Source organism: Gadus chalcogrammus, chromosome 16, assembly GCF_026213295.1.
Source record: "Gadus chalcogrammus isolate NIFS_2021 chromosome 16, NIFS_Gcha_1.0, whole genome shotgun sequence".
NCBI classification, from domain to species: domain Eukaryota; kingdom Metazoa; phylum Chordata; class Actinopteri; order Gadiformes; family Gadidae; genus Gadus; species Gadus chalcogrammus.
The window spans coordinates 2,093,971-2,111,848 of NC_079427.1; the positions used below are offsets into that span (position 1 = coordinate 2,093,971).

The 17,878-nt window shown below is 49.9% G+C and overlaps 3 protein-coding genes across 3 annotated transcripts in view; all 3 read left to right on the forward strand.

Annotated features, from left to right (window-relative positions):
* Positions 1–2,843, forward strand: part of ppm1lb (protein phosphatase, Mg2+/Mn2+ dependent, 1Lb) — a 3,042-nt gene extending 199 nt beyond the window's left edge. Inside the window, exons 2-3 of the mRNA XM_056612410.1 lie at positions 39–105; positions 404–2,843. Coding sequence (XP_056468385.1) covers positions 39–105; positions 404–744 — 408 coding nt within the window. The 3' untranslated portion in view covers positions 745–2,843. The remainder of the gene's footprint in view (positions 1–38; positions 106–403) is intronic.
* A 315-nt stretch (positions 2,844–3,158) lies between these two features.
* Positions 3,159–5,165, forward strand: LOC130405773 (uncharacterized). Its single transcript, XM_056610973.1, has 2 exons — positions 3,159–4,092; positions 4,564–5,165. The coding sequence occupies exons 1-2, from the start codon at positions 3,769–3,771 to the stop codon at positions 4,876–4,878; spliced, it is 639 nt and encodes a 212-aa protein (XP_056466948.1). The 5' UTR covers positions 3,159–3,768; the 3' UTR covers positions 4,879–5,165.
* A 494-nt stretch (positions 5,166–5,659) lies between these two features.
* kpna4 (karyopherin alpha 4 (importin alpha 3)) lies at positions 5,660–17,622 on the forward strand. Its single transcript, XM_056610954.1, has 17 exons — positions 5,660–5,879; positions 7,187–7,231; positions 7,367–7,456; positions 8,680–8,709; positions 8,886–8,938; positions 9,491–9,586; positions 10,462–10,547; positions 10,944–11,030; positions 11,521–11,690; positions 12,752–12,796; positions 12,904–13,035; positions 13,726–13,854; positions 14,367–14,471; positions 14,810–14,881; positions 15,370–15,532; positions 16,075–16,169; positions 16,920–17,622. The coding sequence occupies exons 1-17, from the start codon at positions 5,811–5,813 to the stop codon at positions 17,016–17,018; spliced, it is 1,566 nt and encodes a 521-aa protein (XP_056466929.1). The 5' UTR covers positions 5,660–5,810; the 3' UTR covers positions 17,019–17,622.
* Positions 17,623–17,878: the final 256 nt, after the last annotated feature.

Below are 17,878 nucleotides of genomic sequence, written 5' to 3' on the forward strand. Positions count from 1 at the left end.
AAAACGAAAAAAACGATTCCCGTTTTTATGTGAACCAGATTGAGCGTCAGAGTCCAAACAGGCTGGAGCTGCCCGGGCTGCCCAGGCCCTGCTCTGAGCCGGACCGTCGGCCGGCAACTCAAAGACCACCCCCCGGGTTCTGGAGGAGCATCAGTCACTGGGCCTCTGCTCTATTGGCAGGCTGACTAGCCCCTACCTCTCTCTGACCCTTGACCTCTTCCCCCCCAGCCTACCCCTCTCCGACCCTTGACCTTTCCCTACCTGCCCCCCCCCCCCCCCCCCGCCAGCCTAGCTCTCTCCACCCTTGACCTCTCCCTCCCTGTTGACTACCTCTCTCTGACCCTTGACCTCTTCCCCCCCAGCCTACCTCTCTCTGACCCCTGACCCCTCCCTCCTCCCCCAGGGGGCTTCATCAGCTTCAACGGCTCGTGGCGGGTGCAGGGCATCCTGGCCATGTCCCGTTCCCTCGGCGACTACCCGCTGAAGCACCTCAACGTGGTCATCCCCGACCCCGACATCATGACCTTTGACCTGGACCAGCAGCAGCCGGGCTTCATGATCCTGGCGTCGGACGGGCTGTGGGACGCCTTCAGCAACGAGGAGGCGGTGCGCTTCATCAGGGAGCGGCTGGACGAGCCGCACTTCGGCGCCAAGAGCCTGGTGCTGCAGTCCTTCTACCGCGGCTGCCCCGACAACATCACCGTCATGGTGGTCAAGTTCAAAGGCAGGGCGCCCGACAAGTAGCAGAGGACCAGGCCGGGTTCTACACACACATGCACACACATGCACACATACACACATACACACACATACACACATACACACAGACATGCACACATGCACACATACGGTACATACACACATGCACGGGCAAACACACACACATATACCATACATATAGATATAGATATATATAGTTATATATAGATATATAATGTATACGTATATACAGTATACATACATACATGCATACATACATACATACATACGTGCATACATTTTATATATAAATATATACATATATACATACCTATACATACATACATACATACACATATATATATACATATATATCTCTAGATATATATGTAAATATATACATACATACATACATACATACATACATACATACATACATACATACATACATACATACATACATACATACATACATACATACACACATACATACATACATACATACATACATACATACATACATACATACATACATGTTTAAAGATATAGATATCAATGAATGAAAACAGCCTGTATCTTTGGCAGCAAAGTATTTGTAACGAAAACATCACCGAAATAACTGTACAGAAATTAATCTCTACCACCAGAATCTTTATTTAGAATTTCTTTATTTTTTAATATTCGTTAAGTACAGGTTACTGTCAAGATTGTAACAAATCAGTTATCATTTAGTGTTATCATATATATATTTATACATACCAGATGTGGCTACTATTGATCTGAACCATATGAGGGTCTGACATTTATGAAAAACGGATGACTTGTTGATCACCTGTGGTAACCCTGCCGATCACTAACTATATTACCCTAGCTAGACTTTATAATCTTTCTTGCCGATAGATTATTAACTACAAATTCATAACCTGGTGGCTGGTGGTCTGAGTGTATCATTTTATCAATGGCATTGCATAATGCACATGACATTGACTAACCTGATTTCATAGTTTGTTCATTTACAATCTTAATGTCTCCAACTTGTATGAAACAAAACAGCTATACTGAAAACACACACGTTTGTCACAATGTCCTTCATCCTCAAACCATGAAGATCATATCATCCGATCGCTTAGATAAAAACCTACGTTGTAATTGCTCGGCAAATGAATGAGTTGATTTATCTATTTACCATTTGAGAATGTTTGGTTTTGACTGAAATTGTTATTTATTTGATTTGTTCACATTTATTTGTTTCCCTGTTCTGAACAGTCAAGGTCTACTTCAGGAAACTATTTCACTTGATCAAATCCAATATCCATATAATATCTCAATAAATAAAACAGTAGTCTTGGGTCAATCTGCAAAACATAGAAACACGCCTTTGAATTAAATATGTACATGTTGCCTTATTTTGTAAAGTGTTTGTCTTTTCAGTTATCAAGCCCGCTGGCAAAGCAAAGGGTTTGAGTCGTTGATGTAATGCAGTTTACTGTCCCATCCGCATCATGCATCGTGAATGTCTCGCTGTTATGACCGACTACACGTCCTGCATTGAAGAGTCTCTGAGAGACAGGAATATCGTAACATGAATGTATATAATAACCCCTTGTTCGTAACACCTATTTGTTTTTTTCAGCGATGACTAAAGTGATGCACCGTCCCTAAAAATAAATATTTACTAGTATAAACTGTTTGTGATTTTTCTGTTTTAATTCCTTTCTAAATAATGTAACACGGAAGAATGCTACAGTGGAGTTTGTACTTGTTTTTCCTGACTTTAATAAATTGTTGAAAAAAAGGAAAGATTTTTGAAGTGTAAATCAAACGGTTGACATTAAACTTGATCAAACAGTTTCCTCCGTGTTTTTAATCTAACTTCAGAATCCAAACCTTGATTTTTTTTCTCTTTAAAGTGTGGACGGTGTGCTGATGCCCCCTGCTGGTGGATCAGCCTTACCTCACAACCGTTCCATTGAGCCGAAACATCCATTCGATGTTTTTAATCCACCTGGTATTCTTAGACATACGCAATTACCGGCAATCCATAGTAACCTGAAAGGTACGAATATGTTTGTTGGAGGCCTACCGTCATAATCCCAGGTGTGAAAAAAAAAACATCAATAACAAATTATCTAAATTAATGAGAATATACACAACTTCGAGATGAGCTAAATCTATCCCGCGACGACATTGCTCTTACACGAGTAAGCCGGGAAAACCTTTGCCCCCCCCCCCCCCCCGAACCGCCGTCCAAATATAGACCTCCATGGACATGAGCATGTTACGGGGCCGACAGATGTGACCTCACTGAACGGGCTGTCCTCCGGAAACCGGAGACCCCGGGGGCCCGCAGCCCAACCCGTCACCACGACCGCTTACCGACAACCGCGTAACCGAGTGAGGCCGCCTGGTCAGCCACGGCGAGGAGGAGTCTCACTTCCTCTGTGTACATAAGGCATTCCCCAAGTGTCCCGACACACAAGTAAACAGAAGAGAGGCAGGCACTGAAAGACCGGACCATAGGGCTGTATCTCCAGGGGAAGGCAGAGAGACAGGCACTCAAAGACCGGACCAGAGGGCTGTATCTCCAGGGGAAGGCAGAGAGACAGGCAGTCACTCAGAGACCGACCAGAGGGCTGTATCTCCAGGGGAAGGCAGAGAGACAGGCACTCAAAGACCGGACCAGAGGGCTGTATCTCCAGGGGAAGGCAGAGAGACAGGCACTGAAAGACCGGACCAGAGGGCTGTATCTCCAGGGGAAGGCAGAGAGACAGGCACTGAAAGACCGGACCAGAGGGCTGTATCTCCAGGGGAAGGCAGAGAGACAGGCACTGAAAGACCGGACCAGAGGGCTGTATCTCCAGGGGAAGGCAGAGAGACAGGCACTCAAAGACCGACCAGAGGGCTGTATCTCCAGGGGAAGGCAGAGAGACAGGCACTCAAAGACCGACCAGAGGGCTGTATCTCCAGGGGAAGGCAAAGAGACAGACACTCAAAGTCCGACCAGAGACAGCTATACTCCAGGGGAAAGTAGCCTTCACACGTCGGCGTCCGGGGTTCATCTCACCGGTGATGGGCGGGATGGAGTCCAGGCGGCGGCAGAGGCAGGCGGGGGGGCAGGTCCTCATGCTGGGGCTGGACGGAGCGGGGAAGACCACCCTGCTCTACAAACTGAAGCACAGCGAGCGCGTGGTCACCGTGCCGACCGTGGGCTTCAACGTGGAGATGCTCGAGACCAGGCGCCCCGAGCTGGAGCTGACGGTGTGGGACGTGGGGGGCCAGGCCCGGATGAGGCCCCAGTGGAGGCACCACTACGCGGACACGGGGGTCCTGGTGTTCGTGGTGGACAGCGGGGACCGGCAGCGGCTGGGGGAGGCCCGAGAGGAGCTGCATCAGGTAGACCCCGGGCCAGAACCGGCCCCTGAATCACCACAAGGTTACTGAAGAGCAGGCCCCTGGTCTATGGGGCGTTCAAGCCCCCTGGTCTACGGGGCGTTCAAGCCCCCTGGTCTATGGGGCGTTCAAGCCCCCTGGTCCTTGGGTCGTTCAAGCCCCCTGGTCTATGGGGCGTTCAAGCCCCCTGGTCTATGAGGCGCCCTCCAGATGAACCAACGGGTTGAATTACGGCCGTTTTATATTTAGATAGTTATTTGAAAGTACAAATTTCCTTGAGATGAGCAATGGTTAAAAACTTTTGGGATAATGTTGGTACACAAGAGAATAAAATAACACAAGCCTAGTAATTTTTACATATTTTAAAGACGAAATCGTGCATATTATACCTTTAAGTTAAAAACCCACAACATCAGTGCGCTCTACTACGACGTTTATTTGACTCTGTACTGAACCGCTCTTCTCCCCGCCCAGGTGTTGAGCTGCCAGAGCCTCAGGAGAATCCCTCTCATTGTTCTGGCCAACAAGCAGGACCTGCCTGGAGCTCTGAGCCCCGCCCAGCTCAGTATGCGCCTGGACCTGAGGAGGGTGTGCGGGGAGCGGCTCTGGTTCGTCCAGCCCTGCTCTGCCGCCTCCGGTATGGGTCTGGAGGAGGGCTTCCGGAGGGTGGCCTACCTGCTGAAGACCTGGCTGAGACAGACCTCCAAAGGCTGTTCCGAGACGGTCACACGTTCAAAGCTTAAATGCTTGGCTTTTGTGACCGTGCAACAAGTCCTATGCTTTGTTTGAGGTGCATTGATTCACCGTGGAATCTTTCTCTTACCTGTGCGTACATCACTGCGGAGTCACAACGGAGGCCCGGTCTGGACCAGCAGAGGTTACGGCGTGTGAACCACTGTGAAGGAGCACGATGCGCCTCATCAGAGTCCATACAAGGACTCTGGGTTTGGGGTGTGCTGCCTGGTGTTTGCTGCCTGCTACCTCGAATCAGGGCGGTTCAAAGCAGTCAGAATGTGCTGGTGGAGCAAGTTGATAAGACAATGCTGAGGGGGTTAATATAAATAAATAAATAAATAAAGGCGTATCTATATCTATATGATATATCTATATCTATATCTATATATATATATATATATATATATATATATATATATATATATATATATATATATATATATATATATAATTGTCTACATAAATGTTAAACTGCGTTCCAGTTTAGATTACAAACATTTGTCTGTGTCATTTGTTCATATCACTTTAATAAATATTAAAGTATTACGGAAACTTTGACTTGTCTGTTGTCTGTTGCAACAAACCATCACAAAGTGTGAACACGAACCAGAAATGTAATAATAACCCCGACAGAGCAGTTAGGAAGTCAAGTGTATAACCTGTATTATTCTAGCTCTGATAATATGTATCATGACAACAGAAACAAACACTGAGTGTTATTAATTGCTGCTGTGCGGCGTTCCTCAGAGATGACCTGTTCTAGTTAAACCATAATCCCGCTAACCAGACAGACCAATGAAGGGAGAGGGAACTCCCCACCCTTCCTCTCCGCGCCAGGCTGTCCCTCCACCGGCGTTCCCAGCGTGCACCGCGGGCAGACCAGTACAACGCACTCCGCCGACCGCTGAAAAGGGGAACTAGATAAGGGTAGCTCACTAGCGCGATTCGTCGGTAAAAAAGCTATTGATAATAAACCTATTTCAGACATGGCGGACAACGAGAAACTGGACAACCAGCGGTTGAAGAATTTCAAGAACAAGGGCCGTGATTTGGAGGTAAAGTGTGCGAGTTCGGGCCGAGGCGGCGCCGCTCCGAGGCGGCTTCGCCTTCTCCTACGTGACGTCGTTTCTAAATTTTCACGATGTGGAGCTCTGCGCCCATCTTAAGACGGACGGTACCCCGATGTGCTTCGGGATGGTCGGACACACTCCGTGGATCGTGCCCTGGGCCTCCTGTCGTGTTATTCTGGGTTAAAGACGTTACGTGGCCCTGTGTGGAGCAGCTAGGCTAAGGGAGTTAGCTTCCTGTTAGCTCGGCGCTAGAGGGGCCCGCGGGGACACGGCGGCTAGTGACGTTCACTACAGCATGTCCCCAACTAGTTCGGCCTTCACTTTCTCCCCAAGTGTTCCCCCGAAAAGACGTGACATGACGTGTGATGAGGGTTGTTTTTTAAAACTCAAATCCCCCCATCGGGAGGCCGGTGTTCAGCCCGGGCTGTAGCGTACGGACGCTGCCCCGGTGGTTTAGCCTCCGCTTAGTTAGCTCCGCGTTAGCCGCCGTGCAGCCTGCTGGTCGTTGCTGCTGGGTGCAGAGCCACCCATCCCCCGTCTTCACCACCAAAAACAATGGCGGAATCCGGCTAGCCTGTTAGCTCATCCGATACCTTGGTTGTTTTTTCGATAGAAATACTGAGGGGACTGCTACCGCATTTATACCGAAGTGCGTCCGAACACACACCGCAGGCGACATGAGTACGGGGGAACTTACTTTGCGTTAGTTTTTCATACAGAAGTCGGTTTATATCGAGGTAGCCATCAGCCCTTCGTAGGCTCTCCCAACACATCCAGACAACCCCTGGGTGAAGTTAGAACATGTACCCGGCTGAAGTACATGGCGAGGCCAGTGCGACACAGGGCAGCCGCTTTATACGGTGGTGCGTTTATCTGTTGGGTTTGTGTGGAATGGCAGCCAGGAAGCAACACATCTATTGCTTCATTCGTTAACGGTCCCATTTTAGGATGTAGACGACAAAACGTCCCGATTAAGATTTACAAAACGTTCTCGATTCCATGTATGATCCCATTTGAAACTATTTTTGTGACCGACACACTGATAACCTATAGAATGTGTATGTGATCTACATCTTGGGGGATAAGTACAACGAGTGCTTATCTTTGCCATGTCATATGACGCAAAGTTGTGTTAAAATTGACGCACTTTTGGTCGCTGCATTGCCTGATCTAAGAGATCCGCTCCAAACTGTGGTCTTTAACATGCACTACAATGCAGTTCTATGTCTGTCACGTTACTGTGTACGTGTTGGATGAAGCCATGACCAAGTATTTTGCATCTTGTTCTGCAGACTATGAGAAGACAAAGGACTGAAGTCGTTGTGGAACTGCGAAAGGTAACCATAGTTAACACATTCTTTTTGCTGTCAAGAACACCCCCCAAAAATGTAAACTGTGAATCCCGTTGGTTCGTCTTTGCTAAGGAATTTCAAATGGTTTGACCTCTTCTGCATCTCTCTCCCCTCCCACAGAACAAACGAGATGAACACCTTCTAAAAAGGAGAAATGTTCCTCACGAGGACATCTGTGAGGACTCTGATGCTGATGGAGATTTCCGATCGGTATTGATCAACCTCACTTTCCCCCCCTCATCTTTCATTGACTCTGTCCGCCTGTAGCATTCTAGTTCTGGGAGGGGAGGGTTGTATCATGGGATCCCCGCTGTGTGGTAGATGAGCAGGCTTGGACCATCTCGTTGGGCTTTACTCTACTAAGTAAAAGTAATGCACTGTATTGTGCCTCTAAATCAGTCCTGGGTTTTCAGACTTTGTTTTCCGCAGTGTAGTCCATGGCACTAAACACGTCAAACTTTACTCAGGCTGAAACATTAGGGATTGGAACAGGATTAGAGTTTTGTAACCTTGATTTACATCAACAACCCTAAAATTGCCTAAAATTAGATTTTGTCTTTAAAGCACACCAACAACCGTTGTTTACAGCTCTTCAGTTTTCCATACGGTGCATGTATCCAGGCGTCACACGGTATTCGGATGGTTTTCCTGTGCTGTGATGTGACTTAATGGCTCCAATTTATCTTGGAACCATGGCTAGCTGTTAGTTTTATAGCGGGTCGGGTGTGTGTGTGTGTGTGTGTGTGTGTGTGTGTGTGGGAGAAGGTACTTCAGATGATTGGGTCACAATGTGTAAGACAGCTCAATCCAGAAGCTCAAATTGATTACTGAACAAATTATTCCTTTCGATGATCCCGTGGTGTACCCGTTGGATACATGCATCCATTTTGTTCCAACAACTTCCCAACAACACGACATTAGCTACGAGGACACCAGAATGTGTTCCGGTCTCTGCCCCCCCCCCCCCCCCCTTTTCAAATCAACGGGCAATCGAGACCAGTAGGCAACCATATGGAGAGTAATTGAAAGAGTCTGAGATAATCTGCCTAATGCCGGAGAATGAGACATGCAGCATACAGTCCAACAATCAAAGGGAGCCAAGAATAGCACAGTCTTATTTTGTGTGTGTTTTAAGACTTCATGATTTAAAGGACTACGCTTACCGTATCCTGACTGTATAGCTAGAGGAGACCTTGCAGAAAACTGGGGTGCAGACTCCCTAGGGTGTCTGCGAGCATCGACTCTGCAGAGGGTTCCCATAGCCCGGCTGTGACGGTCTGGCTGTTGTCTGCGTGCGGGGGTTTGGGAAATGTATCCATGCCTGCGTTGCTTGATTTGAGATGGAGGTGTGTGTGTGTGTGTTTTGTTCTCCCAAGTGTATTTCTGACATGGATTGCATGCTTGCTAACAAACGTTGTTCCTCTGTCTTTCAGCAAAACACCTCTCTTGAAGCAATAGTACAAGTAAGTTTCGACATTTGTTTCTTCATCACCCTACTTGGGTTAACGTCTCTATGATTAGCGGTCTACTGTCCTTAGCTGTTGGACGGGATTAATTTATGTGTGTGGGCGTGTAAAGCCAGCCCTGTGATGGAGCCTATGTCGCGGTGCTCTCCTGACCACTGTCTGTTGCGTTGCAGAATGCCACCAGTGATAACCAGGGGGTGCAGCTGAGTGCAGTCCAGGCTGCCAGGTACGTCTCCCCTCCGCACCACGTGGGCCCAGCCTCTTGTTGCCCTTTCTCTTTGGCCTTTTGGATGTTGAGTGATTTGATTTCCTCAACACCGGTTTTTTGTGGCGGGGTATTCTGCCCCGTCACCCCTCGTTTAAAAACATACCAACGGCACTCAGTACGTTGTTAAATGTGTATCGAAGCCGCACCCTGCATTGCATCAGCCAGGCCTCAGCGCGGCTATCTTTGTTGATTTGAATGTTTTGAATGGACTGATTCACACTTGAGATTGTAAGGTCAGTGACTTCATAACTTATAATCAAACTTTGTTTCAATCGGTCACAGGTTGCAAATTAATACTGAACATGAATCTCTTGAAAGCCAGCTTGACGGATTTCACGAGCGTTCGTGGAATCCGTCGGGAGCGTTCAATCCTTCCCTTTTTCTGTCCGGTCCCTTGTCCTCTGTGGTTGGCCATTACTTATTTTAGGTATTGCCCCTGTCGAACAAATGCTGCACGTTTCTGGTCAACAGCCTCTGACAGCCCCCCCCCCCCCCCGTTTGTCTCTCCAGGAAGTTGTTATCCAGTGACCGGAACCCCCCCATAGATGACCTCATCAAGTCCGGGATCCTGCCGATCCTCGTGCACTGTCTGGACAGAGATGACAAGTAAGGACTCGCGGGGTCAGAGGTCACCTAGACTCTGTACAGCGACCCCTTCCACACACTGATGGTGGCGTCCGTTTGTGTGGTGCGCCGGTGCGTCCGACCTGCTCTGGCGAGAACGTGACGTCATTTCCTGTCTTGCAGCACTTGGCTAGTCGTCGTTTATTGTTAGCTCCATTAGCCTCTTTAGCAAACCAGCTCGAAAACAAACGGCACAACTTTAAATTGCATTGCACGCTCAGCCGGACCGTGCAACGCATAAATTGGTCGTCTGAATAAAGTAGCAATTGAATAGCGAGTGGGACCGAATGGGGGGGGCGTTCCTCCATGAAATGGCACAAGAAAGCTGGGAGATTTACGACTAGCACGTACCGGAGTACCATACAAATGGATTACACCTTTATTGTGTGTCATACTTGGTTGTGTAGCATCTTATTCACGCTATCTTTGTTGTATACGGGAAATGGTAAACCGAGCGTTTGTTAGTGCCTGGCACTTGGTTCTATTATCATCCTTACTGTACCGACGGAGGCCTGAAGTTGTTTCACTTCTTCTGACAAGTGTACTTATTTTGTGTCGCTTTGGATAAAATCGTGTGTAAGGTCGCACAGAGAACCAAGCAGGCTGATGACCGAGCGGGTTCCTCCTCAGCGCGGGGAGCTCATCTTGGCTTCGGTGTTGTTGTTCTCCTCTCGTGCTTGTGGGGGTTCAGCCCGGCCTACATGTCTTAGCAGGGCGCTGCACGGCTTTGCAAATGGGTTCTGTTTTCACGTTTGAGCGACCGCAGAATATGAATGAGTCGTGGGCGTCCCTGCTGGGTGTGAGGGCCGCCTCCCCCCAGTGGCTGTGTCTCGCTCACACCTCTCTCCTCTCCCCAGCCCCTCCCTCCAGTTCGAGGCTGCCTGGGCGCTGACCAACATCGCGTCAGGGACCTCCGAGCAGACCCAGGCCGTGGTCCAGTCCAGTGAGTATACACCTGTTGATGTTTGACCAGGATGACGTGCACGTGGCGGGGTAGAGCGCGTACCACTGAAGGCCCAGTCCGTACCGCAGCGAGCCCCCGGGGTCGATTCCTACCCGGGGTCCTTTGCGGCATGTCTGCCCCTCTCTATCTCCCATAACCTTCCGGTCTCACTCACTCTTAAATATAAAGGATAAAAACCGTCAATATATCTTAAAAAGTTAAAGTATGACAAGCGCCCCCCTCCCCCCCTTGTCTGTCGAGCGGGGGAGGCGGGCGGATGTGAGCTACGGAGCCGTGCTCAGGATGTGGGAGGGTTTCACATCCGGCCGTGGTCGCGGTGATCCGGGGGCTGGTGGTGGTGGGGGCCGCGTGTGACCGCTTTGCTCTCACCTGTAGACGCCGTGCCTCTGTTCCTGAGGCTGCTCCACTCCACCCACCAGAACGTGTGCGAGCAGGCCGTCTGGGCCCTGGGAAACATCATCGGTGAGTGATCTGGCGCCACCGTTACTGTCGCTGGCAGTAGCTTGTTTAAGCTTTTGCAAAATGCATTTTAAATGATGGCGCCATCTTTTCCCTCCGGCTGACTTGCCTCTCGGATTGTGTAGCGGGAGGCCTTCCTCGTATATCTTTAAATACGCTAGAGTTGACGGCGTGTGTCAAGACTCACTTGCTCAGAGTTCACCTAGACACCCCTCTTACCTCCCCACACCCCTTTTACAAACTTATTGTATGTTGTACATCCTGGCACTTAAAAACGCTACTCAGCGTTGTGTAGCATCTTATCCTAGCTATCTTTGTTGTTTCGGGGAATGGGTTAACCTAGTGATTGTTAGTGCTTGGCACTTGGTACTATGAACATCCTTACTGTACCGACAGCCGTATATTGTGGTTTCTCCTTCTTCGGAGACGTGTAGTTATTGTATGTCCCCTTGGATAAAAGGCGTCTGCTGAATGTAAAGGTGTGTCCTTCCAGGTGACGGCCCGCAGTGCAGAGACTACGTCATCAGCCTGGGCGTGGTCAAGCCCCTTCTGTCCTTCATCAGCCCCTCCATCCCCATCACCTTCCTCCGCAACGTCACCTGGGTGATGGTGAACCTCTGCCGCCACAAGGACCCGCCGCCCCCCATGGAGACCATCCAGGAGGTCAGTGCCCTACTAGGATGCAAATGATAGAGTAATTCATTAATCGATAGTTGTTTCATCTTATCGATCGATGATCGATTAATTGATGAGCGGCAATTCTTCTGAGAAGCTGAATTTCCTTCTGAATGTGACACATTTAGGTGGTAATTCAACTAAGTCGTTTAGTTGTTGTACTTTAAAATACTTCCACATATTGTGCATTTGGCGTCTTTGGCGTCATTAACAAACTTAAAGTGGCTCCATGCTGCACTCCGTTTTGCCCTCTTCATCGTGTCAGTGTCCCGCTTTTCGTTTGTCTTGTCCTGCTTCGCTTGTGTTCCCGCGTGTGCGTCAAGTACGTCTGGCGTCAAGCGCGCCCTCACGTGGACGGGTGGGGAATTACGGGTTAAAAACGCGATTAATTGCAAGTTATTTATTTCTAATCGAGTAATCTCTTATCGACCATTAATCGATGATCGATTAATTGTTTGCATCCCTATGCCCTACATTCACCCATTCGTTCACACATCGATGGCGGAGTCATGCAGGGTGACAGCCAGCTCACTTCGTCCCTCAGCTAGGAGGAGCCGAGAATCAAACTAGCAACCTTCCGGTTACCAGCCAACCCACTCTACCTCCCGAGCCAAATTTACTTTAACTCCAACATTCCCATTGAAATTACGTTTCTTTCAAATATTGGCTCCCAAGGGAGGTCCTTAAGACGCTAGTCCACTGCTAGTCCAGTGATGGGACTCTGAGCAGTCTGGCAGCAGGAAGTGGAGGTGTGCTCCTCCTCCACAGCTGTCGGGGTTGTATCGCGTCAAAACGTTCAACGTTAATGTGACCCGCTGCACTTTGTCTCTGCCTCACACAGACTACCGCAAACCCTTTTTATGCTTGGGTTTAGCCCGACTGGATAATCAAATGACCACTTCGGTCAGTTGAGTATGATTGCTGAACAGGATTAAGCATCCACCAGCAGCTCTCAACTCTGACCTCTGACCTTATGGCTGGATGGATGGATGGAAGTTGGTTCAGTGCGTGCCGTTACTTGACGCTCTTCCATTTGTCTTCCTCCTCAGATCCTCCCGGCGCTGTGCGTGCTGATCCACCACACCGATGTCAGTGTGAGTATCCCCGCCTCTTGCATCGGGTCGTTATGTACTCCTTTACTCCTTTACTTAAGTCCTCGCCGCGCCCCTGAAGCCACTGACGCCTCCTCTGCTCCCCTCAGATCCTGGTCGACACGGTGTGGGCCCTGTCCTACCTGACGGACGCCGGCAACGAGCAGATCCAGATGGTCATCGACTCGGGCATCGTGCCCCACCTGGTGCCCCTGCTCAGCCACCAAGAGGTCAAAGTTCAGGTATGGAGGACGCCCCTGGAGGTCACCCTGCCTCCTCAGGAGCTGGAGAAGAAAGACCCAGACCTGAGTAGAACATCCAAAGTTGAATCAAGTCGATATACTTTTAGATGTACAATATGTCCTGAAGGATGACCTCTTAATGTCCGGTCTGAGGGGGGGGCTCGACCCCTGTGGTCCAGAGAAGGTCCCTGACACTAAACACGACACAACAGCGTGGAGGCCAACGTGCTATGCTGACAGTGTTGCCAGATTGGGTGGGAAATCTGGCCCAATCTGGCAACACTGCCAAACCCGTTTTATTTCATCTGACCAAATGTTATACTTTATACTTACTGCACCGCGGGTCAGAGGCAAACATTTCGGTTCTTCTATTCGTCCTTGTACTTCCCTCCTCCCCCACTGACTCCTCCCTCCCTCACTGACTCCTCCCTCTCCCCCACTGACTCCTCCCTCTCCCCCACTGACTCCTCCCTCTCCCCCACTGACTCCTCCCTCTCCCCCACTGACTCCTCCCTCTCCCCCGCTGACTCCTCCCTCTCCCCCGCTGACTCCTCCCTCTCCCCCGCTGACTCCTCCCTCTCCCCCGCTGACTCCTGCCTCTCTCCTACTGTCTCCGCCCTCACTGACTCCTCCCTCTCTCCCACTGACTCCTCCCTCACTGACTCCGCCCCCCTCTGACTCCTCCCCCAGACGGCGGCGCTGCGGGCCGTGGGGAACATCGTGACGGGAACAGACGAGCAGACCCAGGTGGTCCTGAACTGTGACGCCCTGAGCCACTTCCCCTCCCTGCTGACGCACCCCAAGGAGAAGATCAACAAGGTACCCCCCCCCCCCCCACACACACACACACACACAGGGGGGGCGCGTCCGGAGTGATGAAACGAGGAGGGGCCGCTGGTGTGACTGTCTTAGAACACGGGGGGGGGGGGGGGTTAAGGTCAGAGCTAGGGGGGCCGGCCCGCCGTGGGACGGTGAAGAGGACCAGCGGTGTGTAGCAGAGGGGGGGGGCAGAGTAGGCGTGTGCGTGTGTCCGTGTGCGTGAGCCACCGGGGGGGTGCGGGGGCTCTGCAGGCCAACGGGTCGCTGCGGAAACAGAAGTGCATCTGAGGCCGGGCCCGCCCCGTTCAGAGGCCCCCCCGGGGCCCGGCCGGTGATTAGAGCCTCGTTTGGCCCCCGCCCCGCCCGGAGCGACCCCTCCTACCGCACCGCCCGGTGCCCGCTCCCCAGCGGGCCGCCGGGCGGGCTCTGATCCGGACTGGGAAGGCGGGAAGGCGGAGCTTAGCGTGGAGGCCCTGTGGTGACAGCGCTGTGTTGTCCCTCCCGTCCTGTAGGAGGCGGTGTGGTTCCTGTCAAACATCACGGCGGGAAACCAGCAGCAGGTGCAGGCGGTCATCGACGCCAAGCTGGTGGCCATGATCATTCACCTGCTGGACAAGGTGAGTCCCTAACCGCCCACTCAGGGGGAAGCCATGGGCAGGATTATTATTGGCAATGTTGAAGTCACGGTTATTATTTTAAAAACAAGATTCATTTATTCAGTATTTCTCTCCAAAAAAACAAAAATTGTCAAATCTTAAATGATCTACAAATAGTTATCAAGCTGTTCTTGATAAATATTTCTATAAAACATCTATGAATCATATAAATATACCAAAAGAATGTATAATAATACTAATAGTTTCAACTTGATTATTAGTTTGAAGTCGCCATCTAACTTTGATCGATTGCCCCGCGCTCGTCTCCATGGCGTTAACATCCCTCTGTGCTTCCTCAGGGGGACTTCGGCACCCAGAAGGAGGCTGCCTGGGCCATCAGCAACCTGACCATCAGCGGGAGGAAGGACCAGGTGAGCGCTCCGCTTGGCCTCGCTCTGTTGGGATGGTGGATATCATCGTTGGTCGGAGGAGACGCCTGAGGGCAGTCATACTGGAGGGGGGGCGCGGGTGGTCTGGCCCCTCCTGTAGGGCTCGGCTTTTTGGACTGAAAATAAAGTCTGATTTTTTTTTTTTTTTTTTTTTTTTTTTTTTTCAGCCACACCCTATCGATTTTTTTTTTTTTTTTATTATTGGCAAGGTGTCTAGGTGAACTCTGAACAAGTGATTCTTGACACACGCCGTCAACTCTAGCGTATTTAAAGAAATACGAGGAATGCCTCCATCTACACAATTTGAGAGGCATGTCAGCTGGAAGGAAAAAAAGGCGACATCATTTAGAATGCATTTTGTGTCACCGAGGCTCCGGTCTCTCCTGTACCGAGCGCTCCGGTCTCTCTGTCACGAGGCTCCGGTCTCTGTCCCCGAGGCTCCGGTCTCACCTGCGCCCTCCTCCCACCAGGTGGCCCACCTGATCGAGAAGCAGGTGATCCCGCCGTTCTGCAACCTGCTGACGGTGAAGGACGCCCAGGTGGTGCAGGTCGTGCTCGACGGCCTCAGCAACATCCTCAAGATGGCCGACGACGAGGCGGAGACCATCGCCAACCTCATCGAAGAGTGTGGAGGTCAGTGAGGCCCCTCCCATCACTGCTCACAAGCTGCATGTTAGGGCTTCTGTATCGCTGTGAGGTGATACTAACATGTAGTTTGTGACAAACCAGTCCAAACGACATGTTAAGGCTCCTGTATCACAGTGATGTGAGACTAACATGTAGTTTGTGACAAACCAGTCCAAACTACATGTTAAGGCTTCTGTATCACAGTGATGTGAGACTAACATGTAGTTTGTGGATAACCAGTCACAAACGACATGTTAAGGCTCCTGTATCACAGTGAGGTGACACTAACATGCAGTTCCCCACTATTCACACTATAAGACTGAAAAAATAAACAAGATAACACTTTTTGCCGGGATTTATTGGTTTTTATTAGCGTGACAACTGACATTTTAAGATAAACAATATCCGAGTTTGAGATCTCAATCATGGGGTATTGCCCAATATGCCGAGATAGCGAACCAATCACATTTCGCCTTCTTAGGAGGTTCACGTGTAGCATATACTAAATTACTAATAATGATGTGAATGTGACCTGCTTGTCTCCCAAGGTTTGGAGAAGGTGGAGCAGCTGCAGAACCATGAAAATGAAGACATCTACAAGCTGGCCTATGAAATCATCGACCAGTTCTTCTCTTCTGATGATGTGAGTGACGTTTTGGCTTGCGTCATGAGGGCGGAGTCTCCTCCTCACTTTAAGAATGGCTCCATCCTGTTGACTTCCTGGGTTAGATGGTCGGTCGATAATTAAATGACATGCTGAACCTCCCAGTAAAGAATCCCTGTAGTGTAGTAATGATAAATGAAACTTGTATAGCGCTTTTCTTAATACTCAAAGACGTTTTACAGAGTGAACACAAAATAAAATTATTTAATAAGAGCGGATAGAAGTAAAAAAAAAAAAATATATATATATAATGGGTAGCTAAAAAACAAATAGGTAGATAAAACTAGGAATAATTTGATGGAGGATGGGAAGTGATGTTGATGAGGTGGTTTTCGAGGGCCTGTTTAAACGGAGTGTTAGTTTACTGGGTGGACTGGGCCTTCAGCAGTCATGTGACCTGGCAGCGGCTCTAACTAGGGCTGGACCATTGGGCCTAAATAAATATTTTTTGTTAGGATTTAATTTGAAGATTAACAATGATTAACAAAGCAAAATTTGGTTGCCACAGACTTTAGGCAAACTCTAAACACTAACTTTTTTCAGTGCATGCTGCCATGATAGTTTTACTCGTTAAAAAAAAAAAAAATTAATGAACATATTTTTTCAATAATTTTCTTGATTTTCTTTAAAAAAAAAAAATGGATTATTGACCATCAATTGAGAGTATGATTAAAAGCGGATTAGTGGGCCAGCTGTAGCTCTAACGCTGTACCGTGGTTGTGGTTCCAGATCGACGAGGACAACGCGCTGGTCCCGGAGGCCATCCAGGGGGGCACCTACGGCTTCAACTCCTCCACCAACGTGCCCGCAGAGGGGTTCCAGTTCTAGAGGGCTTTCTCCGGGGTACTCTGGAGCTTTGTTTGCGACGCAGCACTCTGTTCAACATAAAAAAAAATTAGAGAGAAAGAGCGAGAAAGAGTGCGAGAGTGTGAAAGAATTAGATCCATTGTGCTTGGCTCGCGGGATCCATGGCAGCATCTTTATCCGAAGGAGGACGAAAGTGCGGATTTCATTTGGCGTCCAGGGTGGCGTGGCCGCGGGCGGGCTGAGTCGGCGAGTGGGTGCGAATGAGAATGAGTGGCTACATGTTGCAAAAAAAACATCTCCATCGAAACGCGTGGGCGGGACGCGCCGACGACCACGGCCCGCCGCGTAACCGGCGCCGTCGGCGACCACCACACAAAACCCAACGGGAAACTTAACTTCAGACCAGAACAAAAACACGAGCGGCGCGACGTTCCGCCCGGAGAACCACGGACACAAAATCCTAATCCAGAGATCCCGGCGATCCCAACACACAGATAACAGCGGGACTCGACCACGACAACAACACACAAAAAGCGGTAATTATGAACCGAGATGAACCATAGCGCAATTTCTGCGGTCCTCCGACCAGTTGGGGGCGCCGCCCTCGCAGCCCCCCCACCCCCACCGCCCCCCCCCCCAATCGGCCACGCTATCAGACATGTGTGTGAATGGACCCATTGTGTCTGAATGTCTGGACTCAGTGCTTGGAGCCAGGTTCATCTACTCCAACAAGAGGCCCCCCTCCCTCACCCCTCCCTCCCCCCCCCCCCCCCCTGCCAGGTGGGTGGGGCCGCGAGTCCAGCAGTGCTGCAAGAGAATGGACGTGTGTGTGTGTGCGTGCGTGGTGTGTGTGCGTGCGTGTGTGACATGATGGGAGCCCA

Excerpts from the sequence above, each read along its gene's own strand:
- kpna4 (XM_056610954.1), top strand. The coding sequence starts at position 5,811 with ATGGCGGACAACGAGAAACTGGACAACCAGCGGTTGAAGAATTTCAAG. Across the intron at positions 5,880-7,186 it reads ACAAGGGCCGTGATTTGGAG|ACTATGAGAAGACAAAGGAC; the intron begins GTAAAGTGTGCG and ends CTTGTTCTGCAG. Across the intron at positions 8,710-8,885 it reads CTCTTGAAGCAATAGTACAA|AATGCCACCAGTGATAACCA; the intron begins GTAAGTTTCGAC and ends GTTGCGTTGCAG.
- LOC130405773 (XM_056610973.1), top strand. The coding sequence starts at position 3,769 with ATGGGCGGGATGGAGTCCAGGCGGCGGCAGAGGCAGGCGGGGGGGCAG. Across the intron at positions 4,093-4,563 it reads CCCGAGAGGAGCTGCATCAG|GTGTTGAGCTGCCAGAGCCT; the intron begins GTAGACCCCGGG and ends CTCCCCGCCCAG.